Below are 27,867 nucleotides of genomic sequence, written 5' to 3' on the forward strand. Positions count from 1 at the left end.
TGCTGGTCACTATCAACTGATGCTATATACCGAAATATTAGTGACATCTAGCGGCAGAAAGTGGTCCTTTTTTTTGTCTTTTTTTGGGGGGAGTAAAACTAAAAGTCTCCACAAAGTTTTTCTTCACATGGGTAAAACATGGCGCTGCAGCCAGAGGTGTAAAGTCCAGGGGTTAGAAAGTAAAAGTCCTGCCATACGTTTATTCCACCCATGAACTCAGCCAGCTGATCTGGCTGAAAAAGGATCAAAATACCGAGGAGGACTTTTACTTTCTGAACCTGGACTTTACACCTCTGCCTGCAGCTGCCTGCTAACTGCTGAAAATGTTCGCAATTATAGCACTTCTACTTTCAAAATGTATATTTATTTATTTAATTTTATCATTATGTTTATAATAATTGTTATATGAGAGTTACCCATTTTACGTTAGACAATAACTTCAGCAAACAGTCTTGCTCCTTAAAAAAGTTTCTGTGGTGACGATTAGTGCATCCAGATTTATAATTTTCACAGTTTAAAATCTCTGAAGCTCTGTTTCCTTTTCCGCCACAAGATGGTGATACACTCATGTTGGATGAGTGAAACGCAAATCCTGTGATCTAATTTATACCCCTGGCCTGCCATTATTTGTATTCAACAAAGGGCATAGTTATTTTTAAAATCCCAAATCGATTTTAAAATCGGTGTAACTTAAACGCATCAGAGGATAAAATAGCATTGCTTTTGAGCTGTATTAATAAGAAATCAAAACAAAGAAAAAATCGAAATGTTCGGAAATGAATCAGATAGCTTACGTATTTTGAACGAGTGTCAGTCTACTCAGTATATTTATTTAGTACCGCATATTTTTGTACGGTTTCTATGGTGTTATTTGGCCGTGTTTAGGGGGACTCAGGGGGAGGAAACTGGGTGTCGCCCTTTTTACGTCGTCTGAATCCCAGCAGCAGCAACACACAGACACGGAGAGTGGAGTTCAGTCTGCGCGAGCACTGCGTAACGGCGGCTTCATCGAGACACTTCTTCGTTAAACATCCTCAAAAAACCGACACCATGGGCGTGGGCGTTGAAGGATGCACGAAATGTATTAAATACATGCTCTTCTTCTTCAATTTCATCTTCTGGGTAAGTGGTCATGCGATGGTCCCGTGTCTGGCCTGAGAAACCGCCATTGTTTTGTTTTATTATTATTAAGAGGACTGTTTATCCTTCATGTTTTCCGTTATGAACAGGAATTTAATTCGCAGACTTGTGCCGCTAATTTTGAGTAACTTCTGGTAGGCTGTGACTAATTCGCTGAACATGAATTTGTCTAAATACATATGTTTTAAGTAGAATAACGTTACACAAGATTGTAGAATCGTTAAGACAAAACGATAAAGTCAGACCTCGCGAATTAACGGACATAGGGCGGAGGAGTCCATGAAGACTTCATCACAGCTGTCGTCAATTAAAGCTCTCCACAAAGACTAGTCTTATGTTTATTATGCCTGTCAAACTTGTTTTTAATTTCACAAAACTACGCTACTAACTAATAGTTTTCCAATTCACACTTGGCGACCCATTGAAGGAATAAAATAGCGCGGTAATAAATTTGCGTTGTCTGGTCCCTCCCACTCGCTGTAGTTTGGAAAAGAATCTGGAAAAGTGAATGGTACTAAAATATTCCACCATAGCCAGATTCTGTTGAAAGTTGTTACTCATTGTGCAAGTGTATAATAATGACATTAGTCATGTTTCCTCTGTCTTCATTCATTTCTAAGTTTTTATGTAACTTTTTTTTACTTTTAGGAACTTAACCTACTCTTACCAAACAGTCTAATGGGAATCATTCACACATGTGTTCCATCGTATGTCTCATCTAGGCTACAGCTCTTTCTAATTTGTTAGTGAAGCATTCACATTGCCCTCTCAAAATGGCTGGTAGATTAATCAGGTCTCAATTTACATTTTACAATTAGTCTCTTGGTTGGTTAGCCTATTTCTAAACCAAAGAAATAAGAACATTGCTTAACTGCATTAATAATTACGGAAGAAAGTACCACTAGGTTTATACGTGCTAAAACTAAATTGTTCTTCTTTTCTTCCCAGAAAGTGGCTTCATGAACAATACAACAGAAATTCAATACAGTTGCAGTGTTTAGGCCCGTTCACACGAAGGACGATAACTATAACTATAAAGTTGCTTGTAATAATTTAATTCTATTAAATTCTATATTATATAACGATAACAACACACAGGAACGATACTGTTCATATCGATTTCAGAACGATTCCCCCGCCCAGCCGATTAAGGATGAAAACATTGAGAGCCAATCAGAATCCACCTGCCTTTAAAGAGCTTGAACATTTCAAGCGGCAGAGACAAAACTGCAGTGCACACTTAGGATAAAGAAAACGTTATTGTCCGTTGGTGGATGCAAATATAGTTATCGTTATAGTTATCTTTAAGGTTATTGCTCTTGGCATGAATGGGCCTTTAGGCACATTGAGAAATTAACTCTTGTAGCCATTGAGATGAAACAAGAAGCCAACATCAACCATAAAACAGAAGCATATTTTCCCGCTGGCTAATGGGTTTAACACCCACACACATTTCTTTACAGGCCTAACAGGTGGTGAGACCATTCATATGTGAATGAACATTTCAAAACAGCATAATGGCTTCTTACTTTGAAGAATTTTGCTTTGAGAACTGAGCCTTAGAGATGGTGTCGGAAAAATACCTATAAAGAAGGTGTTAGATCTAAGAGTCCATTGCCAAACCCATATAGGACGAGTTTGACAGTAAGTTGTGGTTAACGCAGAATGGGTGCGGGGGTTTGACAGAATGTCTGGGCCTTCTTCTTCTGTGCCTCATGCTTTGACATGCCAAGCATTCTACAACCACCTCACACATGGGTCATGGGTCAAAAATAGACCCCGCACCGGACTGCTGGCAACAGACGGGAGAGGTTTGAGAGGGGGCTCTATTTCTAAGACCCTTACACACAGGTTGATAACAGTGTGTGAGAGATATGTGGGAGGGCAGATGCAAATTTCATCACGTTGCAGGTAATATTAAAGGGCACCTATTATGGAATTTTGAAATTTACCTTTCATGTAGTGTGTAACATAGATCTAAGTGAACAAAAACATCCTGCAAAGTTTGAAATATGAAAGTGCACCGTATATAAAGTTATTGTCTTTCAAAAGTAAGAGTCGACTCGGAGTCATTTTTATGAATCGTTAGAAGACCGAAGCTTTTTCTCTGACTAGATGACGTCAACTTGTCAAGTTATTTGAATACGATACGCCCACTTATTGCACTCCAAGGCCAGGGAAAATATCATGGCGACGAGACGCTGTGTTCTGAAGTGCGACTTAAAAAGCAAACTTTTTTTCATCTGCCCAAGGAGGAGCATTTGAAGACTAAGTGGCTACAATTCATATATATAACTATACCACAGAAGTATAGTCCGAGCCTTGTGCTTTGCTCGCGCCATTTTCAAGACGATTGCTTTACCAACTTAAATGCACTCAAACTGGGATTCGCGAGCCGACTGATAATGAAGGAAGGTTCAGTTCCAAGTGTATTTGCATCAGCTTCCTCCTCCGTATCACAACCTGTAAGTGTTAATAATAATTGTTGCTTTTATGTTTTATGTAGCATGCTTAATAATTATTTTGTTTGTTGTGTAAGCACCGTTTAGCTTCTAGGTCTTCAATGACAATTGTATTGAGATAGCCTATGTGAAGTGTTTGTCGTTGTTTTCGGAGTTGTCTTAAAGAATAGAGTAGTAACGTAACTACATTTTATTTTTTTTATTTTTGTAAAAACGTTATGTTTATGCATCGGGCTAACGCAAACAAAGACTGATTGTGCTTTTACAATATGAACTCTGGGCTATGCTCGCTAACATAACATGCATTCTTTATCTTATTTTTAGTTTTTTACTACAAACTACAAAGCAGTGGACAATAATAATTATTATAACACAATTTAATTGATAAAAGCATCATTGTACTCCGTGTTAAACAATAAGTATTATCTATGTAAACTCTGCTGGGTCATCTGACCAATCAACGCAGATTAGCGTCGCGCAAAGGAGGGGTTTGGAAAATGAGTCGTTGAACGATTCATTTGGGAGTCGGTGAGCAAATCAGGTAAAAATAAATGCATATTATACGACAACAAAAGTGTTTTTTGTCATTGCATGCATGTAAAACTGTTGTTGGGGACTCCCTAAACAACATTAGGAACATTTTAAATGTCATAATAGGTGCCCTTTAAGCAACATGATGGTGCAAACAGTTTTTTCTTTTTTGTATACTCAACCCAGGGCATTGGCTTTTCTTTGTGTTCCCTTGGCAACCCTCTTATAAAGGTTAAAATTAGTTCATGGCTGGCTTCCTGTGCTGAGTTAAATAGCTTTATGTGTGTAGGTCGTTGTATATGGAAGGCCTTTTCTGCCTATTTTAAATAAATAAATCAAATGATAAAAATTAAAACGAAACCTAGATGCATCATCCCTGTCAAATTAAAAAATAAAACGCGATTGGTGATTTTGACATATCATCTTCGATATGTCAAAACTGTACGATAGCCAAAACTATAAGCCAGCCTTCGGACAACAAGAACAGAACACCACAAACCAGACCGTCCAAGCGTCAAACCCAGGCCCTTGGTCTGGCTTCTTCGGTTGCCAGAGAAACTGTTCAGCGTAAGTAGGCCATGTCACTAAGTTTACAAGGATTGCCCTCCATTATACTTTCCCTCAGGGTCACGCTTCCTTCCCTATCAGGAAGGTATTTCTCAAAATATTGATGTTTGCTCTGCATAAATACAGTAAAACACTGAAAAACACTGTACAGTAGGTTTTTTTGTACGTGTCTGGTGTGTGCCTGGGCAAAAAGGTTGTCCAATAGCAAGACAAGTTTCAATCAGTCCCCTCCAGCAACCTGTCATTCATGAAACCGTTTTAAGAGTAAGCAACAATCCAACCAATTCCTGGTGGACAAAATGAAATCTACTTCTTTTCTCTCATTTGAGAAGCTGTTTTACTTAAATAAATGTCACAGTAGGTAAGATGATCACAATTTTCAGTTCATGCCAACTTAGTACTGGCTATTTGCACTCTGCTAAATATTTTTTGCACTTTTAGCAACAGGTTAAACCTGTAGCATTTATTCACCAATCATTTTCTAACTCACAATTCTGCAATGATTAGTCAGTGAGTAGTCACTGTCCATGTTTTTTTTTTCTGAGTAAACAGGCCATTTGATGTTTTAAAATTCACAAAAAAAAAAATGAAATTTTTTTTTTAATTCAATCATTATACGTTTTTATGAGCATACTTGGCTTTTATTTAAAAGCATTGTAGCATGGATTGCAATATTATTGCCTATAATAGCTTGTAATAGGGCCAAATATCCTGTATGACAAATAGATTATTATTAAATTAATCCTTGTGTTTGGCTCTACAAAATGAATGGCATTTCCTGGCTTTTTCTTCATAAATTCAGTTAAAGTATGGAAACTGAGAAGGGAGGATGCCCCCAGATCGCCCCACATGAATAATGGCTTATTCTGGTTATAACTCCCCTTGACACCTCTGGTCAACTGGAAACTCCTGTGTTTAGGGGAATCTCTGTTTACGCAGATAACTCCTTATGAGTGAATGTAATGTGGAATCCACCGAGAACGAGTTGCTTGAAGTGACAGAGCTTCTCCATGAACATCACTGTGGAACCTCTCCCTTTGGCTGGCCTCTGTTTACTCAGTTGCTAAGCAGCGGGGCTGCCTGAGCTCTGGAATGGGCCTATCTGGCCTTTGGAGAGAGACTGAGACAGACAGAAAGAGAAATGGAAAGAACTCTTTTTCTCACACTTTTACCCTCTCTGGAAAAGAGGCAGAGAGAATTCCTTATTCAGAATTAGTTTATTATTCAGCATGCTAGTCTGCAAATTTAGGCAAATAATTAAAAAATCCAAGAAAACCACTTGTATTAGATAAAACATGTTTAAACAAATTACATTTTGAATTTGATTTTAATTTTATATTTTCAGTTCGTACTTTAATTTTAGTAATCTCGTCGTGCCTTTTTCGTTTGTGTTAGTTTTTTTTTGTCTTTTTATTTAGCTTTAATTTATTTTAGTTTTAGTAATTTTAGTACTTCAATTTAAAAATTATTTCAGTTAGTTCCCAAGGCAACATTTTTACGTTTAAGTTTTTATCTACTATTTATATTTATTTTAGCTTTATTTCAATTAACAATTTTTTGGATCGTTTTAGTTTGTTCACAATACCAGCAATGTTGAAAAATGCTCAAAATGTATTTTGTAGAGGAGAGGCTGTGTTGTTTTTTACATCAACATGTGTGAAACAGTGAAAGACCAGTAATGGTGGGAAAAAACATTAAGAGAGAAGAGAAAGTGCCCGGTGTTTCCCTTGTGATCCTTTATAGGGGGGCATGGTGTGTAAGAACCTCACCGACAAATGCTTTTTGGTTTGACCTGAAGCAAATCACTGTGGCAGTGCAGCTGTTCGCATATGTAGAGCTGGTGCGAGTGTTGGATTCTTGATTGGAAAGGTGTAGCAGAACGAGAGAAAGGAAGGAAGTACCCGTCTATTGTTTTCACAGCCAGAGCTGCGCGTTCTCCCCATCTCAGCATTCCTGCTAATGGTCTTTGCTCTGTCTCACATTCCCGTTACTCTCCCCTGTGCGTCGCCTTGCTTCTAACGGCACCCACCATGTTCTTGGTGGTCTCCAGTGCTCTTTATCTGCACTCTGCATTCCTCCACAGAGCCTACGCATTCCTGACGAGATCCAGCTGCTCTCACAGGGCCCAGCTCTTGTCGGATTTGACAGTGATTTCGCTGTAAATAAAGTCGTAGAAACAAAGCCAAATAAACCACTGCTGCAGTCGCCCCTCCCCCGCCTTAACTTTCCCTCTTCTTATCCGCTTGCGCATACAATACCACACATTGTAGCGCTACTTTAAATGGTCTTCTCGACTGCCTACCCCCTCTTTACTTTTCCCCCATTTTCTATCTCTCCCTCCCCCTAGCCACAAGAGTCTCTCTTGTGAATATGCCATGTGTTTATGGGCCTCACTCAACTGAATGCTCATCACTGTGAGCCGTGTAAAGAGAAAGCGGGTTGAATCATACTGCTGTGGCGGACAGTGATGTTTTGATATTCTTAACCCTCTGCACTATGGGCCTCTAGATGGGGTCTGTAACAAGATCCCTCCCTCCCCCTGCCTCAAAGAATGTGTCTCTCTTTCTCTTTGTTGAATGGAAAATAGGCAGACTACAAGAGACTGACAAAATGCATCCACACAGTACTTTAAATGTTGAGATGAAAAAAAATCTAAATGTGTAAATCCTCAAAGATTAGAGAAAAATGACATGTATAAAGTTCACAAAAAGTCTTGCTGGTTTATTTTGTGCATTTAATAACAGTGACCAAGTGTGTTAAAGTCACACAATTTCTCTTCCTCAGCTGGCTGGTTGTGTAATCTTGGGGGTTTCACTATGGCTTCGTCATGACTCTAAAACAAGCAGTCTTCTGGACCTGAGGTTTGAGGGCACAGAACCACCCACCACCTTCTACGTCAGTAAGTACATCACTTTCTCTCTTTATTTCCCTCTTTACTCATTTAGTCTGGTTTTTTTCCATCTCTCATTCCTCATCCTCAGTCTCAACCCATCCATAAATCGTATCACACAAAGTCTTGAGTCACTCACTCACACACACACACACACGCACATATATATATATAAAATTTCTAATAAGTAGGGATCCACGAAATGAAAATTCTGGGCCGAAACCAAAAATTACTTCTTTTTTTTTTAGTTATTAATAATTTTTTGTATAACTGTATTATTATTAGACTTTTTAATTAAATTCAGTAATTTTACTGAATCTGAATTTTAAAAATACAAGCCAATAAAATTAAATAACCACACTGTTATTTAAAGGAACACCAAAATTGGACAGAAAATGTATTAAAATAATATTAAATATCAATATATTATTCTTCATTCAGTTCTGTGCAACATAATCAGATTGAATTAGGGCTGCACCCTATTAAAGATGTTTATAGTCGACTAGTAGTCGTTCATTTAAACAAAGGATTAGTTCACTTTTAAAATAAAAATTCTGTCATCATATACTCACCCTTAAGTTGTTTCAAACCTGTATGAATTTCTTTCCTCTGCTGAACACAAAGGAAGATATTTAGAAGAATGTCAGTCACCAGACAGTTTTTGGTTCCCATTGACTTCCATAGTATATTTTTTTCCTACTATGGAAGTCAATGGGAACCAAAAACTGTCTGGTGACTGACATTCTTCTAAATATCTTCCTTTGTGTTCAGCAGAGGAAAGAAATTCATACAGGTTTGAAACAACTTAAGGGTGAGTATATGATGACAGAATTTTCATTTTAAAAGTGAACTAATCCTTTAAGCCATTAGTCGACTAATAGCAGAATTGCCATAAGAACTCGCATCGTCGTTGAGGGAGAATTCAGCAATAATGACCTGTCCTGCAATGGAAACATTTTTCACAATCACAACCGAAAATCTAAATACTGCCCTAAACTCACTAGCAGAAAGGCAGCACAATATAAACAAGCCAGACTAGAACTCAACACAGCGTGACGGCAGCTTCACATTCTCTCAATTCAGTAGAATAATTGCTCCTCTTCATAACATAAGGATCACGTCCAACATATGTTGTGATTTTCTGCTTATACCTTTCTAAACAGTATGGACTTTTCTCCATCTCGTCCATTCTGCTTTCACTTCCTGCCCTCCATCTGAATTTCATGCGTCATCAGAATCACGTTTCTTCAAACAATCTTTTTTTCTCATGTATGTGAGGCAAGTAGCTAATTACTAAGCAACCACTGAATGGAATAACACAAAATAGGTATCATTTTAAAGCTCAGAATATCAGCTTTTAATGCATATAACCAATTTGATCAACTCTTAATTAATAATCATATTTTTCAAAACTACTGCCTTGATCAACACAGAATAGGTGTAATTTGAAAGCTTAGAGCCTGAACTGTACAATGAATGTAGCCAATTTTATTAGCTCCTACGTAGTGCTGAGTTGTTAGCTGATGAAAAAAAAAAAAATTGTCATAATTTATGAAATACTTTTTTGTACTATGTACTGTAATATGTCAAACACATCATACAGCTCAGATAGTCATGTGTCATATGTCAATTGAAAGGGCTCTCATAGTAGAATACAACAAGCATAATTGTTTTGGGCTTTGACTAAACTTAAGCGAGTTTTTGTATGTGAAGCCCCGCAAGACCCATATGTAAATAATATACGAATGCATGTCAAATAAGAAAGATATTAAAAATATATATTTCTTCAGCAGTTTCTCAGCATGAGAATGCCCAAATGTTTTTTTTTTTTTTCTACAAATTTTAAAAGTTTTCTATCAAACAATACCTACCTTTTGACTCTCCTTGCTATAGTTTTGGAGTTATGAGTCTTTACTTTGTGTATGTCAACTCTAAAAATATCCATCAGGGCTAAAGGGTTTAATGTTAGAGTGAGCGGCCATGTAAAGTTGCTACTACTCACATGTTTCAAACAAAGACTGTATAAAACAATGGACGTAGTGTCCGTGACGTCAAGAGTTTTCTGAAGAGCATTTTTGAAGCCCAAAAAGGCAGAGGTGCCTTGTTTTATACAGTCTATGGTAATTACAGGCCTATTTCCTACACATATTTTGGGGGACATGTCAAACAAATACTTCCAATTTAGTCTGTGTTAGTAAATGTTATGCTGTTTATGAAACGCAGGCGTAACATTTTCAACGACAGTCTTTGGTTTCAGTCTACAGCTAATCACAGTCTGTCGGATTCTGGAGTGTAGTAAAGTTTTAAATAAAATTATAAATAATAAATAAAAATGGAGCCCAGACTTCTTGGACAGTCTGTTAGTACATTTAACCGCACAGCAAAAATGATGAATTGCAGTTTAAGTCTCTTCTGTGTTGGATTCATGAGAGCGACTGAAAGGTTGTGTCTTGGTTTTAAATGATAAGCCATATCTGAGGTTGATGGATGATAGGTGAACATTTGGATTTCCTGCCTGACATGCTGTAATTACCACAAGGACCTTCCGTTAACTATCTGTGTGTCAAACTGCTTGACCTCACAACTTCCTGTGGTGTTTTTGAAAGTGGTGATAGTACTCACAAAGTTACAAAACATGCCATTTTCGGCGGCCGAATGGCAGCAATTTGAAAATGTGTTTAATTTACTTGTCATCAATCACTGGGACGAAATGCAAGCAGCTGTGTTGTCCACACTGATACGCTTTTGTTTGAAAACGCATCTTTTTCTTTCCGTTTTGGCCTTCCGTCCACACTGAGACGGTGTTTTTGTCCTGCGAAAATGCTTTCCCAAGTGGATAGATTTGAAAATGGCATTTTTGCCTTGTAGTGTAGGCTGTGAAAATGGAGGTATTTAAAAACAATGATGCATGTTTAGTCATGTGACGCATGTTGAACTGATTGGTTGGTTCACATGGATATTTGTGATGTCAGAGGTTACTTAGTCAAGGTTCTCCAATGTCAATGGTATTCTCCAGTTCATGTCAATGGTATTAAGACCTAATATTTATTGAGGAATGAATTTCAAGAGAGAAATATCTTCTCTATACCTTAAGTGTGAACAAAAACTATTTAAAGTCAACCTAAAATGAAAGTTCTGTCATAATTTATTCGTCTTTTTTAACATTGTTATAGATTTATTTTATTCTAGATGTATTTTAATGCCCTGCAAATGTAAACATTGAGTTGTATTGTAATATTGTATTGTTATTGCAAATTGTGCTTATTTAAATGTGAAACCAATGTTGGCTTGACATAGTTGAAGTTTTGTTGAAATAGTAAGAATGACTTGTGATAGTCTTGGATGCATCACTAAGAAATTATTAGAAATGGTTAGAAATTGCATACCAGGCAGTCAGATATGTTTTGCATTGTAGACTATTGTTTTCCAGCTGTAGTGTTTATGAATATAGCTTTCATAGACATACATTATAGCTTACAGCTATTATTTAAAATTAATATGAAAAGTGAAAATATAAATACTAAAATATATGATCATATTTTAAAAATCTCTTTTTCATTTTATTTTTAACTCGGCTGTGTATTTAATCTTGTGACGCATGGAAACTGTAACATGTTTGAGTGCAGGTGTCTACTTTCTCAGGCTGTGGAAAAACCCTCTCGGTCTCTTTTTGTGAAAACACTGCTCTCTCTCCCATTTCATCTCTCCTATCTGTTGGTCTTGAGGGTTCGAGTTTTTCAGCTTGATCAGTTTGCCTGCATTACAGAAAACACGTGGCTCACATTCATTCAAAAGCGAAACCTGTGTTTGTTAATGAGCATATAACTAATGGAAACAGGAAAATCAATTTAAAGAGCCACAGAGGGTTTGTACTGTGTGTTCTCCTTCTCTGTGCAACTTTCCATATCCCCTACCCCCAAACACACATAAACACACACTCAACATACACTTTCTTTCTTCTGGAATGAAGTTCGTCTCGTGTAGAGGTGCACCGGTCATGATTTTTCATGGTCGATAACGATTCTTTTTTACAAGCTAATGGGCCGATTACAATATTTTTTCTTTAAATATATTTGTTTGTTTCTTCCAATATTTCAAGCATTGTGAACATTAAGCTTGCTGTGCTTGGTACAGTATTGGCTCTGTTGGTGCTTCTGTGCTCATTTTGGCAAATTATTGCAGTTCAGTTTGTGTGCAAGTCTAGTACAAAAAGGGCCAAAATTACGTAGATTTAAAAAAAATAAAAAACGGTTTATGGCCCGGTCGCTCAGTTCATTTTGCCAGAGCAAACTTTCCGAAAAAGTTAACTTTGACTGAAAAACGCCTTTTGAACAACCATTGTTTGCTGACAGTATATTACTGCTCAGGTATTTTAAACTTCATTTCAACCCTAAGGAAAAAAACAAAATAAGGCCTTAACCTTTTGGCCATCAAGGTCCAGCGCTTCAGTGGTATACAGCCACTATTATAAAAGCTCAGCGGGTGGCCTGCGTGATGTCTGGGAACAGCTGAGGGCTTGACTGGACGATCACACATGGCTCAGGCACGATGGGAGTGGCAGTGGTTGGGGGGTTGGGTGGTCGGGGGGTGGCCATAAAGGCGAGAGGTGAAACTCAGATTTGTGGCATCCAAGCACATGGTAACATCATAAAGAATACTGTCAGGAAAGAAAAAAAAAACAGAGCAGCTTATTATAACAGCTTATGGCAGAATTAGAGATTTAATGGAATGATGCAATACAAGTGATGAATGACAGAATGTGTGTTGGATCCCAGGCTGAAACAGAGCGAGTATACTGTGATATTTTGTCTGTCTGCAAAGTGCAAAGATGCCATGTAAGGAGCTGCAGATGCAACATTACAGCTCTCAACATCTTAATGTGAGGAAGTGGCCTGCAGCCAGAAGCTCTATACACCCTGCCTTGCTCTTTATGGAGTGTAATGTGAGAGAACACAACTAGAGCTCAAGTCCATCAGAGAAAGAGCATTGGACGGCTTCAGGTGGGGAAGCTTTTCGTTCTGAATAGAATAAAGGATTTTGCTTGCTTTAATAGTCTATTTAAAAGTCATCACTTCATCTCATGGCTACAATATAGAATGCGATTAAAGAATAAGCACTCATAAATATTAAATAGTAAATCAATTATTAATTTCCATAAATCATTGTTGTGATTACTAATACATTATGTTCTAGAAACAGCGTCAGGATGTGATATACTCTAGCTGAACACAAACTCAAATGACTAAAAATATCCAAGACTCCTCATTATTTTTGTTGTATACACATTTGAGATGCTTTTCCTTCACTTATCTTTACTTGAGCAATTGCCATCAGCCATTGTGTAATCTCATGGTGGTGTGTGGTCAGGTCAGCCATTCCCTGAAAATGCCTGCTGCTGAGTGTGAGGGGAATGGAGCTGGCCCGGGTGACTTAATTATTCCATATTGGCAGGGGAGGGATGTATCCATGGCAACAAAATTAGATGAGTGGCTGCTGCTGTACTTAAACAACACAGTTTGAATAAGACTGGATTCACGACTCAAACAAATATGACTTTAGTGCCATTAGTGTATCTTCTTGCTGTCTTGGCTCTTGTTCACAAAATTGCCAACTAATCATAGAGCTGAGCAATAAGAATTGTTCTGCTGTTCCAGGCCTGTTTCAAACTGATCACTCAAGCAATACATAAGTGAAGTACACTATCATTCAAAAGATTGGAGTCAGTAAGATAAATTTTGTTATTTTTAACTTTCTATTCATCAGAGAATCCTGAAAATACAGTTTCCACAATAAATATTAAACAGCACAACTGTTTTCAACATTGAAAATAAAAAATGTTTATTGAGCAACAAATTAGCATATTAGAATAGGTTACATTGTAAAATATATTAAAACAATAAAGTAATTTAAGTAATAGAGTACAGGTGAAACTCGAAAAATTAGAACATTGTGCAAAAGTTCATTTATTTCAGTAATTCAACTTAAAATGTGAAACTAATAATATATTATATAGACTCATTACATGCAAAGTGAGATATTTCAAGCCTTTATTTATTGTTTTGATGATTATGGCTTACAGCTTATGCAACCGCCAAATTCAAAATTAGAATATTGTGAAAAGGTTTTCATAAGCTGTAAGCCATAATCATCAAAATTATAACAAATAAAGGCTTGAAATATCTCACTTTGCATGTAATGAGTCTATATAATTATTAGTTTTACCTTTTAAGTTTCACCTGTAAATAAAGTAAATCATTTTCAATTATAATAATATTACACAATATGACTGATTTTACTGTAAACATTTACTGTAAATGTTTCAGATTTTAAATTAATTGAATTGAGTTTGAGAATCAAATTTTCCTTTTTTTTCAATATATTCAGGAGTGGGTGCGTGTCAAACAGATGGAGCACATATGAATAAGAGCGTCAACATTTTTTATTTTTTTTTCACCTTTATTTAACCAGGTTAGCCGGTTGAGAACAAGTTCTCATTTGCAACTGCGACCTGGCCAAGATAAGGCGGAAAGTGCAAGGCAACAAAGTTACACACAGCATACAAACGTTCAAATACACAATCATACATATAGAAGACATTTAAAATTAATTAGAAGTTAAAAGTAGATTGTTTAAAAATATAAAGTGGCAGTGCGAGAGGAATAGCAGTAGAATAATAGTATAATCCAAAGACTAGGCTAAATAGTAATGTGCAAATAGTTTCAGTTGAATTCAATTGAATATGTGCAAAATACGTTGAGGCTTTGTTGAATGTGCTCGAACATTAACGAGCAGAGAGCGTCAACATGTACAATGATCTGTCAATAAGTTAGAGAGTAGCGTTTTAAAAGTAGTGACAGGAACAAGGGATTCGAGTTTAAGAGACTTTTGTAGAATGTTCCAATCATTTGCAGCTGAAAATTTGAAAGAAAAACGGTCAAATGAGGTGCGAGTTTTTGTAGCAACTAAAGAGATATATCTACTCGAACGCAAGTTGAGTGTAGGTACAGATCTGGTTATTAAAGTGCTTAGATAAGATGGTGTTTTACCTAGTAAGGACTTGTAGATTAACTGGAGCCAATGATTTAGGCGTCTGGTGTGTAACGAAGGCCATCCAACTATTGAGTAAAGAGTGCAGTGGTGGGTGTTGTATGGGGCTTTAGTAACAAAGCGAATGGCACTGTGATAGACCACATCCAATTTCTTGACTAGAGAATTAGACGCAGTTCTATAAACCACATCACTGAAGTCAAGTATTGGGATGACGGTCATTTTCACAAGAGCCTGTTTTGCAGAAAAAGTAAATGAAGCTCTATTTCGAAATAAAAAGCCGATCCTGGACTTGATCTTAGACTGTAGATGGTTTATGTGGATCTGAAAAGAGAGCGAGGGGTCTAGCCAGACCCCATAAGCCATAATTCTGACTAATATGTAACAAAAAACAATCGATATATTCCTTAATTCAACATTTTAAATTTTTCCGAAACAATTCCACACGTGTAATGGCAGGGACGTTGAAAATTATTTCAATATGCAAAACTGTTACCCAATCATAGCACTGGGCGTTTGTTTACAAGTCTTGAATGCAGCACGCCTATCAAAAGTGTTTAAAACAGAGGGTCAAAAAACTGGAGAGAAAATAGCTCAAAAACATTTCATGACTCATTTAAGAGTGGGTAAAAGTTCGTCATTTGACAAGTGTGTAAATTGGTGACTAATAGCAGTATGTTCATGGGTGTCTCTTACGCCTCTTCTTTTCCCCCAAAAAACTTTCTCTCAAAGCAGTCATCACTGAACTTTGCTGAATTTATACCACTAATCACTAAACCAATAGGGTAAATCCACACAAATGTTTGTTATTGTAACACAATCTCTCATGTACATTACATTTTGTTTATTGGGTAATTTTTTCCAAAACGGATGTTTTTTTATTGATTCACCAGAGAAATCGCCACATTTTCCTTTTAGTACAGAAAACATAATGAATGAATGACTTATTTGTTTCTCCTTTAGTGGCCAACCCCACCCAGTAACCACAAGCTGATTGTGGCGAAAGTGATAATGTATTTTTCGACCAATATCAGACACATGACAAACTATAAACTCAATGGCAATCTAATAAAAACATCCCATGGAGATCCCCAGTGGGAGCTGTCAGTCTGAAAGAAAAACTCAAGTAATCCTGCATGAATTACAAAAGGAAACCTTGTTGACCAACATGATACTGAAAGTAAAGCTTAACGTTATTTGTTGAAAGTTCTCATTTGAAAAGTCTCCACCCTTTGGCATAACCTACGTGTGATAGCATACCAGTGTCAGCAGGCCTCATGAGACACTTAGCTAAAATGTTTTTTCAGTCAATACCTAGAATTCATTTATATTTAGTTAGCACAAATGGCTTCCTGTTCCTATGCCCACAATCACTTTGAAAATCCATCAGCACTTAGCATTAGTTTTGCTGCTCATAATCTTGAGTCATTTGTACCGCAGAACTGATGTGGATTTATGCTCTTCTCCACTGAAAGCCTATTCAAGTGTACAAATTAATTTCAGGAGTTTTACTGGTTGTCAGGTTGAAGCAATTTGTGAAGAGTTGATGAGAAAAATAAACAATCATCAGACCTTACTGAGATGCATCTTAAGCAATCCTGCTACTGCTAGTAATTGAAATATAATATTAGCTCATTTAATTTTAGTGTTAATAATGCAACTTGTTTTTTGTTTCTATTTTGTACAGTGTATAAATATTATTAGCTCCCTATATCCCCTATATATATCCCCTCCCTATATATCCCTATAATATAATCCCTATATCACATTTGATTAAATGGAAAAACATAATACATTAATGTTAGTCTTCTTCTTCTTCAAAAGCAGTCAGTATGTTGTATACTTCCTTGGAATGCAAAACTAATGAAATATGTTCCGGTTTGATCTTGCTTAACAGACGGCTGCTGACAAGCATTTGTATACCTCTGAAATCAGTCAGAGATGAGATTGGGAACACAAAGGTGTTGATATCACATCTTTGAGACTGAGTGAATGGTGATGTTTGAGTCTGAGGAAAACAGGAAAAGGAAGTAATTATTCTTAGAGAATCAACATAGTGTACTTCCAGAATAACACTAGCCACTGCCTACACCTTAAAACGTGCTAACATGCAGTTGTTTCCTCAAGGACCTTTTTCCACTTGATCCGGCCCTTAAAATGACATACTTGATACATCTTACTTGATGTATTTAAATTGATTCAGTAATATCGAACAATATTAGTTTTTTCCTGACACAAAAAAATTGCATTTGTATACTTATCTCCAGTTCTTTTCTGGCTAGGCCAAACATTTATTTTAAATGAGTATTGTTTTAAAGTTTTGCTTTTCAATAAGAATGGCTTATTTTGCTGTATTTTAAAGGTCAAACTGTGTTTTTTAGCTGACCAAACATTACACTTCCTTCTGAGGAAGTGACCTTGAAGTATTGTGACATGGCCTTTTGTGTTTTTCATTGTTTTCTGCCTTTGATTTATGTAGTTTCTTCAAATTTGAATGGCACATCTTAAGAGTCCAGTTTGGGCTGTTAATTCCTGACTTGCTAAAACAAAGTTTGTTTTTTCGTCTGTGAAAGAAGAGTACTATCCCAGAGTTTTCCGACTCTCTCTTTTCTCTACCACTGTACAACTTACTTTCATAGTTTGTTGATACCATACTATCAAATATAGAAAATCAGTGTCTTAAGATAAGCTTTGGGAACCAAGATGAAGGGTGAGCGTGTGAATCTTGAAATCAGTCAGAGATGAGATTGGGAACACAAAGGTGTTGATATCACATCTTTGAGACTGAGTGAATGGTGATGTTTGAGTCTGAGGAAAACAGGAAAAGTAAGTAATTATTCTTCGAGAATCAACAAAGTGTACTTCCAGAATAACACTAGCCACTGCCTACACCTTAAAACGTGCTAACATGCAGTTGTTTCCTCAAGGACCTATTTCCACTTGATCCGGCCCTTAAAATGACAATTATTAGTCTTACTTGATGTATTTAAGTTGATTCAGTAATATTGAATAATATTTGTTTTTTCATGACACCAAAAAATTGTGAAATGTTGTACTTTTGTTGAAATGTAGGCTAGATGATAAATTGCACAATTCAAGATTGATGCAAAGCATCAAAAATAGAGTAAGAGGCTGGGTTTTGTACATTAAGTGTAAATGTTCCCCTAAAAATGTGCTTAATTTGGTAACATCTAAATTATTGATTTTATTCAAGTAATTTTTTTTATTTAACATCACTAAATCAACCTGAATATATTAGGCTAAAAAAAAAGAAAAAAGTAAGGCTTAGGTGAGGTAGAAACAGCTCCTTGTAGGTAACAGTTGCAGGTTACCATGTTGCTTTATTATGCAGACACAAGAAACCAAATCAAATGTGCATGTTTGGACTTTCAAAAGCAAAGCTGTTGTGCAGTCAAAGGACACAAGTTACAGAAAACAGTCTCTAGAGAAAAAAACGAAAGGAAAAATCTGCTCACACATCCCAGCACCCCTCCTCCACTACAGCTCCGCCTGTTGTCTGAGAACATGCCACCCTCCCTCCCTCTCTCTGCAGCTTTTCCACTCACCATTACTTCCATTGTGGTTCAACTCTGAACTCTGGCATCATCTGTTTGTGCTTAAAGTTTGCAGCGTGTGCACTGACTTTCCCATTCCTTTTTCTCCCTGAAGGTTCAACACATTAGCGAAATTTGTGGGCAAAAAAAGTCAATTGTATCTTGTCAAAAGTGTGCCGATATATGAAGCACAGCTCACACAAAAGTCATTTTCAAACCACCTACCAACTTGAATCCCTTGCAAAATCTGCATTGAGAAATTGTGCTTTCACACTATATTCCTGATTGTGTGAATTTCTGCAAAATTTTGCTGGCAAAAAAGGTCAATTATATCTTGTCAATATTTAGTGATGTATGAAGCAAATAAGTAAATTAAAAACCAAGCTGCTGGTTAATGCGGTGAATCCGCTTGACAAACTTGAAACCGTAGCAAAATATTTGTTGGGAAATGTTCCGCTCACGCAAAATTCGGTGGATTCCTGTTGAAATGACTGAATTTCAACCGCACCTTTACCCCTGTCCACTCCTTCACCTCCTTTCCTTACTACCTTGTCTCATTCTTCTCATAATTATTTTGTCCACCATCCTCCTTTTCCTGTTCTTCTCCATCATATTTTCCTGTTTTTTCTTTCTTTTTTGCATGCTTATTTCCTCATGCTCTCTCTGACATTTTCATTTTGTTTCTCTTTCACTTCCCTGTCTTTCACTGGCCGAGAGCCAGGCGTCTGCTCTTGGAATTAACGGAAAATGCAGCTGCATTTGGCAACTAACTTTGCGCTCACACATGAATTCAGACGCTCTTACAGAGACTCACGTAGACTCCGACAGAGAGTCAGTGCCTCGATCCAGGAGGTTGGGGGTCTCTTCATTGTTTTGTGTCATAAGACATCCCCTTCTGGAAGCACCTGCAACTAAGCAAATGCATAGAGATATCCTTACATTCTTCTCTATTCACATCAGTTATTTTTAGACTGTACAAGAAAGTCATCTCAAAGTAATTACACTTTTTACAGCTAGTCAGTAGTACAGTAATGGACTTGGTAATTGGAGATGGACATCCAAAGACATCAGAATCAAAATAGAAAGAGGGTTGTTTAAAGAGAAAGTGAAATTGTGACAGAGGGAGGGTTGGAGTGTATTATGCAGTTATTCAGTATGCTAGTCACATCGTAGCGCTCCTCTCAGACCTGTCACGCTGAGAAATGGCCTGGTGGCAATTCCTTTAGCCCCGTACCCACTGCAATTAAGTAAATGGAACCAGGACTCAGTCCCCTCCCGGACCACCCAACATTGCATTGATTTTATTTATTTTCTATTCTCTTGCAAGGGAATGGGCACATTTGCTAAATGACAGCGGGACATTAGACATTTTAAAAACTTAATTTAATTATGATCTGGAGATTCAGTTTGTGTTACCAGCAGCATTAGAGGCAGAAGTGCCCTGGGCATGTCTGTATGGCCAGAGGATGAGAGAAGGGGGCTGCAGGACAGAATCAACTTTTCAAGCAGATTTTGTTGAAATATAGGCTTATAAAAAAATTACATTTATGATTGAAGTTTATGCATTGTAACAAAAATAAAGGGTGTTGTTTGGACATTTTTAGCAAAAAACTGCTTGATTTTGGGTTGGGAATTCAGGAGAAGTTCCTGTAGAAGTAAGAATGTGTGCTCCATACCTCTGCATGAAGTGATTTGACAAGAAAGACAAAACACAAAACAGTTTTCAGAACAGTTCACCAAATTGGATTCTTGTTGTTTTGTTTATGTAGCTATGTAGCCAAGGTTATTTTCGTAAAACGAAAACCGGAAACAATAAACCTATTGGTCAAAAAACATTTTCGTAAACTGAAATAAAATAGATTTTTTTTTCCATATTGGACTGCGTTACTTTATTTTTCAATGTAAACACCCACTAGATTGAAAAGTATGACCGTTGCGATCGCATCTTTTGCGCCGTCTCTCGCATGACACGGCGTTCTAAAACGCGGCACTCGATAAAGCAATAAGCCATATTGACGTGCAATTACACATGGAAAGGGAGCATTTAAAACCCGAGGGAGGGGTTATAGCAGACCAATCAGAGCGTGTGTGTGTGTGTGTGTGTGTGTGTTAGCTCAAAATAAATACCTCACAGATATTTTTATATAGCATGTTAAAGTTGACACTTTTTGAGGGTGAGCAAAAACGTGTCGTTTTGTGTCTGTTCCTTTAAATGCAAATGAGCTGCACAAAGGGCGGAGCTTTAACAGCTTGTGTCCTTTTACCTCACACAGACATGCACAGAAATTTTCTAAAACTTTTAGTCTTTTATGTTCATACCGGAGTCAGACAATGATGGAGAGACTCCAGAAGAAGTGACAACATGTAGAATGCAACAGGGCATTTCTGAATGGTTAGTTGATGAATTTATGTAGCTGATGTGGAGTTAATTATCTTCTAGTCATTGATTGGCATATTCTGTCATGACAATCTGTAAATATTTTTCCCGGGGGCGGGGTTTATGTAAATTCCAGGGTTGGTTATGTCACTAACCCGGGAGGAATGTCTTGTTGTCCCTACCAGCCGTTTGTTGTAGCCCTTAAAAAGCAATTTCTTTAAAAGCAAATATCTTCCTTTGCTTTGAACTTTGAGCTTTGCAGATGTTGTTTATGCTCAAACAGCAACATTACACACTAACTAAAGTTAGAAAAGTGAAATCATAATCAACCACCCCTTTAAAATATAACTACAATAGACACAAAGCATAAATGGATCAATCCACAAATAATATTTTAAAGGATCCATCATAGAAATAACTATTATATAATAATACATAAGAATAATTATTATACTGTATACACATTTTTTTATTTTTCTGATACACCACATGTTTAACAAGATTTCATCTTTAATATGAATGAGTAGCCTATGTATGAATGAATAATTTTTACTTTTATACTTTGTTATTTGTTTGGTTCCTTGTTCAATCTCAAACAATTATTTTATTATTATTATCAAGAGGTTTGCACAAAAGTTAACTGAAAAATGCAAACATCAAACTTTGCTGAAATTAAACTCAAAGTTTTCTGTTTACTCTGCTAAACTCTAAAACTAAATCTATAAAAACTAAATAGAAAGTGTTCCCAAAATAAAAACTAAACTAAAACTAACAAAACCATTAATGAAACTAACCATGCAAAACCATAATAACCTTGCAACAAACAAAACATTTAAATATCAATGGTAAATTAACAAAAAAAATTAGAATCTAACTTGCAACAGGGAACAGATATTACAAGAGAGGAAATTACAGTTGCAAGATAATTCATGCTCACTCATATTCTGCATGCTGAGTCACAACGATTTCAGTTTGTGTGTGGCTGATTTGTTTCTTAAGAGAAGAACGAGTTTTCTGTTCTATTTCTCTGTCTCTCTATTCTCTGCTATTTGAACATCCATGCAAACACTGCTGCTGCGCCCCAAGGCCTACTGGGGTTGCTATGGTTACAGCAGTTATCACTGAGCCTGTGTTAATAACCGATGTAAACACTGGAAAAAATAGTTATTTCTTTCTTTCTGAGAAACCTGTTGAAAAACCTGAGAAACCACAGCTCTCTTTTTAGTATTATTTGTCCCCCTTCTAGCAGTGCACGTCATGTTACATAAGAACCCTGATTTGCTATTAACTGAAGGCTTTTTTTTATGTGAATGAGGGAATGGAAACAAAAAGTTAATTTGGGCCTCTTTAGTATGACTTCCAAATGTCCTGCAGTTTCCCTTCTGCTTAAAGTAAACTTACCACCCTATCAAAGTGAACACACAGTGCCTCCTACTGGTCACAATGAAGTAATGCACCCTCGATATAAACTATTTTGATTGGACTTTAATCTAGTTTGGTTGTTCAGATTAATTAAGCATCTAAACAACTGAGCTTCATTGCTCTCTCTTTGATCTCAGTTTTTTGTTTAAGGATCGTAGGTATATTCCCTTAGGATAACACACATGCTTTTTGTTTTGTAGGTGTCTACATCTTGATTGCTGTTGGTGCTGTGATGATGTTTGTTGGGTTCCTTGGTTGTTATGGAGCCATACAGGAATCCCAGTGTCTTCTCGGAACAGTGAGTAACAAATCATGTGACCACTCAGCAAATTCCTCAAATCACATGATGCCTAACAATAACCGGAAGTATATATTAATAGAATGACTCTAAAACCCCACTTTAAAAAAAGGAAGTTTTTAGTTGAAAAAAACTTTAGTTGAATTTATCAAATTATTCTAAGTAAAGCATTAACTGAACTTGTTATGGTGCCATGACTGTTTTACACTACTGTTAGTAAGTTTGGGGTCTTGCACTGTACGGAGAACAGACTCTTGCCCATATGCAATACACGTCCTTTTTTTTGTTTCTCTCCAACAGTTCTTTGCCTGCCTGGTCATTCTGTTTGCCTGTGAGGTTGCTGCCGGAATCTGGGGATTCATGAACAAAGACAAGGTTGGTTTCATGTATACACCGTGTCAAGCTGACAGGTACACATCTGTGTACATATTTTTGTATTTATATCTTCTTCTTTTTCCTTTGAGATCTCCAAAGAGGTGATCTCTTTCTATGACTCTGCGTATGACAAAGGCACTGGATTTTCAAGCGAACGAAATGATCAACAGCAGGCTGTCGCTTCTGTCTTGAAGGTCTTTCACGAGACTGTAAGTAGTCCCCGTCTACTGAGGAGCACAACAATAATCAAGCTAACTCAAACCATATAATGTTGTAAAGTTGCATCTCTAATCAGTGCCATCTCTGGCTTTCAGCTCAACTGCTGTGGCAAAGGCTCATTTATCAGTTTTGCTGAATCATGGCTCACAGACGTCTGTCCTGGAGATTTGAAATTGAAGGCTGTAGTAAGTCTCCCCCAGTAAACCCTCAAGATGGAGAATTCTCAACCAAATCATCTCTCGTAGCATGACAAAAAAAAAAAACGTTTTCTCTTTTTCAGAACTGTCACTCCAAGATCAAAGAGTTTTTCTCAGAGAAGATCTACCTGATTGGCATCGCTGCCCTGGTTGTTGCTGTAATCATGGTGAGGGATTCTTGAGTGTTTCAAGTTATATTCTACTATCATTTGATGCTGCTTGCATCACATTGTACCGTAATTTTGCCCTTTTTCCTTTCTAGATCTTCGAGATGATCTTCAGCATGGTGCTCTGCTGCGGTATCAGGAACAGCCCTGTTTACTAAAACACAGGGGCAAGATATGTCCTTTAAAAATATCAGCCAAAAAAAAAAATCATTTTGTTTTATATCTACCATCTCCTATTTTGTTTTGTATCTACCATCGTTTTATAATATAGGCTAGTCACTCTGTCATGTTCCTAAAGTCTCAATTTTCACACAAAAAAAGTTTTTTTGTTCAAATGTGGCAGTGGAACCACCAACAACTAGTCTGCTATTGTTTATGCTGTAGTTGGCGATGACTAGTTGCGATCTGTAGCTTTAGCAGTAGACTTATAAACACACACACAAAACAGTACATTATCACATGAAGGATGGATACATTTATTTGCTTGTAGTTTTATTTTGTGTGTTAACTGTTAAGTTCTGCTATTGCTATCGGTTACTATCATTCTTTTCGTATGTACATGTATAAACTGTATATATTTGCAGCCCTGTATGGCTGAATAAGCATGAATCTCGTATTGAACACTCCTGTCCATCTTCTTCTCTGAGACTGCTGCTTGTATGTACACGTTTCTTCCTGAGGAACCACTAAATAAACAGTGTTAGCTAGGTGAGAGAGAAAGTCAGAATACAGTGCTTATTGGAGGTGAGAATGCAAAGATTAAAAAAATGTTTAAAGACCCGGATATGCTTCGTTTTCCGCGTTCTTCTCCTTCTAGCGCACAGTTGAGCGAGAAAGTACACTATTGACCGTGTACTTTCTAAAAATCGAGCTACACACGCCACGCGGACAAGGGAAGAATACTTTCGTCTTAACATTACAGAGTTGACTAGCACTATGTTTGCTTCTTACGCTGGATGCCATTCAGTAGAGCTCAGTCGGTGCAAACAAAGCTTAAATGTATATTCCGGATTCAGTAGAAATTAATATCAGTAGACGGCACTTTTCCAAATTAACTGTTTCCTCAAAAACCGCTACAATCTGGGTTACAGCAAAGTACTTACACAGGGGTTGAATGGGGCTGATTCGCAAAAATGTTATATAGTATATTCAGTAGTATAGCCTCAAGACACAAATAACATGCATGCTGACATGATTTTAATGTGGAAACCTTTTTTTGTATCCAATTTTACAACTTAGTTGCCACGAGAAATTAAATCTAAAACCTAAAGAAAAATGTAAAAAAAAACATTAGAACTACTTTAAACAGAAACATTAGTGCTTTTATAAAAGTACACAAGCTTCACATTTCTCTAGAAATGTGGCCCCATTCACTTCCATTTTAAGTGTCTCGCCGCATCCAGAATTAGTTTGTGGCAACTTGAGCTTAACCTTTGAATTGTATTGAACCTGTAATATACCTTTAATGGCAGAAAGGGCGCTGATGATCATTGTGTTTCTTGTATGTGGAATCACATGGACGAAAGAGCTGATCCCAGATCAGCGTTTTGCTGTAGAAAGCTGTAAACACAAAGCTCCTGATGGCCACTACAATCTACTATCTTTTTATGTTCTGTAAGACTAATATAGTGCAACGTGTTCATACAAGGAGTTGGACCCATTAAGAATTACTGCCCCAGTCAAGTTCTGCCTCTCTTTACAGTAATCACAGCCATGGAGAGGATCATACATACCTAACAGCCTTAATGAATAAATGAAACCCCCTATCCCTTAATCACTAAATCTTGTCAGATTTTCAAAATGTGAGAGACCAGAAACATGACGATAAAGTTCCTATAATGGGTGGAGTTCTGCAATGTGACCAAGACCGCACACCACACACTAACAGATATGCACAAACAAACAGAGTCCCAACTGTGAGTGTGAACAGGAGAAGTCTCGCAAAATCTCAGTCAAACGTAACTTTAAAGTAAAAAAAAAACATGGCGGACGGGGGGCAAGATGAAATGGCGATAATAGTGTTTGTAGCCTACTGCTTTTCGGATGATGTAGTCATTATTTGTGATGACAAAATCGCTTTGATATGATTTGATATCGACGCGGCCCCGACGTTTTTCTGTACAGATTCGCTCACTTAAAACACCTCACACCACTAGAAAATCTGATAAGATAATCTGTAGACCATCAAGATAATCGGGACTTTACCTAGGATTGACAGAAGGGACAAATATTATCTTGTGGGTGCCTGTAATGTGTAATATCACTCAACTGAAAACTCCAGTGAGTTTGTGTGAATGTACATGTATGCTTCATGTTGACAGTGAATTCAGATGGACAGGCTTCAATGGTTCTAGAATGGACAAGCTCTCTTCACTGCCACCTCTATCACACATGCAGTTGCTGTAATACCGTGCCACTTTCACTAGGTGGCGCAAAGATGTTTGACTTTTACTGGTGATTACACCCTTACTATGCCTGTGTACATGTCTATCGTGCACTTTTCTTCTAGACCGCACTAATACGAAGCGCCCCCCCTGCCTGATGTATGAATACCATCAGATTTGTGATTTAGGCTACTTCATGCATTATGCAACCCTGTCCTGTTAACACATATTGCCTATGCTGATATGCTTAAAAAGTGTCTTGTACAGCTATATAGTATACTAATGACCATGTAAAGACAATATATGCCTTTAATTGTGATATCTTTTTCCTGGTACTTGTCAAAAAAAAAGAACCTCAGCAATGATTTCAGTTGAAGCATGTAAGAATTTTAGGGGGTCCTGGCAGGTCGAGCATGATCTTCTAACTATTACATATTATGAAGGTGAAACAGTTGTTTATGAAAATAGCTGCTGTAGTTAAAACACATCAAGGTATTTTAACACTATCAAATATAACCTTTGTGTTGTAAGGATCTCATACTTATTTGATACCCAAATTGACAGCTGCCGCTCAAATCTCTACCCTGACACCAATTGTAGATTTTGGTCTGGTTTTGTTGCCCAAATATTCAGGAATTAAATGTATTTTACAAATAACATGTCTTCATTTTGTTCTTGTGTCTTCATTTTTGCCTTGTCGGTTGTAAAGAGATCTAAAGGTTGTCATCAAGTACCACTTGTCACAATATTTTTAAAATAATTGAAATTACATTTGGGTCATTTCGTGTCAAATCAACCAGAGGTCCCTAGACAAATTCATTTCGTTTAAAAAATATAATAATCGTGGTGAAAGAAATACATAAATGAAGAAGAAAGCCAAATTGATATTGAGGAATACACTAAAGGGTGGTCAAAAAAACACTTTTCAGGAGGGGGGGAATGGTTTTAGAGATGGAAGCATCATGATTTTATTTTTACACAGAGATTGATCCTTCTATTAGTGAAATATAATTCAAAAATAGTTAAAAGCACTGTGCTTTTCCCACGAAGTTTTCATGTAATTCAAGAAGTAATAAAAAATCGATTCTTGGACATAATGAACTTTTCTTATGGTAGCTAGCTATCTTATTTTTTAAGGCCCAATATGGTTAAATTGGTTTATAATAAACTTTATAATCGAGTTGGATTATAAACCATAACTCTTTACAAGAGTTGTTAGACGTTCCCCGTCCACGGTCAAGGTATACGTGGCAGCCATAGCAGCTCATCATGCTCCGGTGGCTGACCAGTCACTCACTAGGCAGAAATTATTTGATCGTGCGGTTCCTTAGGGGGGGCAGGAGGATGAATCCTCCCAGGCCTCCTTCCGTACCATCTTAGGACCTCTCCACGGTCCTCAGGGCCCTGAGAGGCCCTCCATTTGAGCCGCTTCAGTCGGTTGATCTTAAACCACTTTCGCTAAAGACTGCTCTCCTGGCACTGGCATTGGCGTCTAACAAGCGAGTGGGAGATCTGCAGACGCTTTCTGTGAGCCCTTCATGTTTGGAGTTTGGAGTAGGTGACTCCAAGGTTACTCTCAAACCCAGGCTCGGCTATATCCCTAACACCGTTTAGAGCACAGGTTATAACACTGTTAGCTCTTCCTCCTTCTGATGAGGATGGGGAGGCTAATCTGCTTTGCCCTGTTAGAGCTTTGAAGGTCTATTTGGAGCGCTCTGCGTCCTATAGACAATCAGAACAGCTCGTTGTTTGCTTCGGAGGTCGATCCAAAGGATCGTCTGTCACGAAGCAGAGGCTGTCCAGATGGATAGTGGATGCTATCTCTCTGGCTTATGCCTCTGTGGGCCAGGATTGCCCTACAGGCACCAGAGCCCATTCCACTAGAGGTATGGCCTCGTCATGGGTGTGGTCCTATGGGTCTCCCATTCAGGACATTTGTGCGGCGGACGGCTGGTCTTCGCCCTCCGCTTTTGTGAGGTTCTATAACATGGAACCATCTTCCCTGCAGGCGAAGGTCCTTTCTGTATGATTAGACTCGACCAGTCTAGTCTCATCTGTATGTTAAGTCACTGTTCATAAACACACTATCCCTTACTATGAACCAGCTTCTGGCTATTTTGGTCCCTATATATATATATATATATATATATATATATATATATATATATATCAGACCCGATGGTTCCGGTCTATTGGTATGTTATTTTGGGGTATGAGCTTAGTGACATTACTGTATA

At 37.3% G+C, this 27,867-nt stretch overlaps 1 protein-coding gene across 1 annotated transcript; it reads left to right on the forward strand.

The window, feature by feature from the left end:
- The first annotated feature begins 545 nt into the window (after positions 1–545).
- cd81a (CD81 molecule a) lies at positions 546–26,287 on the forward strand. The gene is made up of 8 exons (XM_079604928.1): positions 546–1,122; positions 7,485–7,599; positions 22,191–22,288; positions 22,589–22,663; positions 22,753–22,872; positions 22,978–23,067; positions 23,163–23,246; positions 23,342–26,287. The coding sequence occupies exons 1-8, from the start codon at positions 1,051–1,053 to the stop codon at positions 23,402–23,404; spliced, it is 717 nt and encodes a 238-aa protein (XP_079461054.1). The 5' UTR covers positions 546–1,050; the 3' UTR covers positions 23,405–26,287.
- The last annotated feature ends 1,580 nt before the right edge of the window (positions 26,288–27,867 follow it).

Source organism: Phoxinus phoxinus, assembly GCF_949152265.1.
Source record: "Phoxinus phoxinus genome assembly, chromosome: 2".
NCBI classification, from domain to species: Eukaryota; Metazoa; Chordata; class Actinopteri; order Cypriniformes; family Leuciscidae; genus Phoxinus; species Phoxinus phoxinus.

Coding starts and splice junctions, on each gene's coding strand:
- cd81a (XM_079604928.1), top strand. CDS start 1,051: ATGGGCGTGGGCGTTGAAGGATGCACGAAATGTATTAAATACATGCTC. Junction 22,873..22,977: donor TGAAGGTCTTTCACGAGACT/GTAAGTAGTCCC, acceptor TCTGGCTTTCAG/CTCAACTGCTGTGGCAAAGG. Junction 23,247..23,341: donor TGGTTGTTGCTGTAATCATG/GTGAGGGATTCT, acceptor TTTCCTTTCTAG/ATCTTCGAGATGATCTTCAG.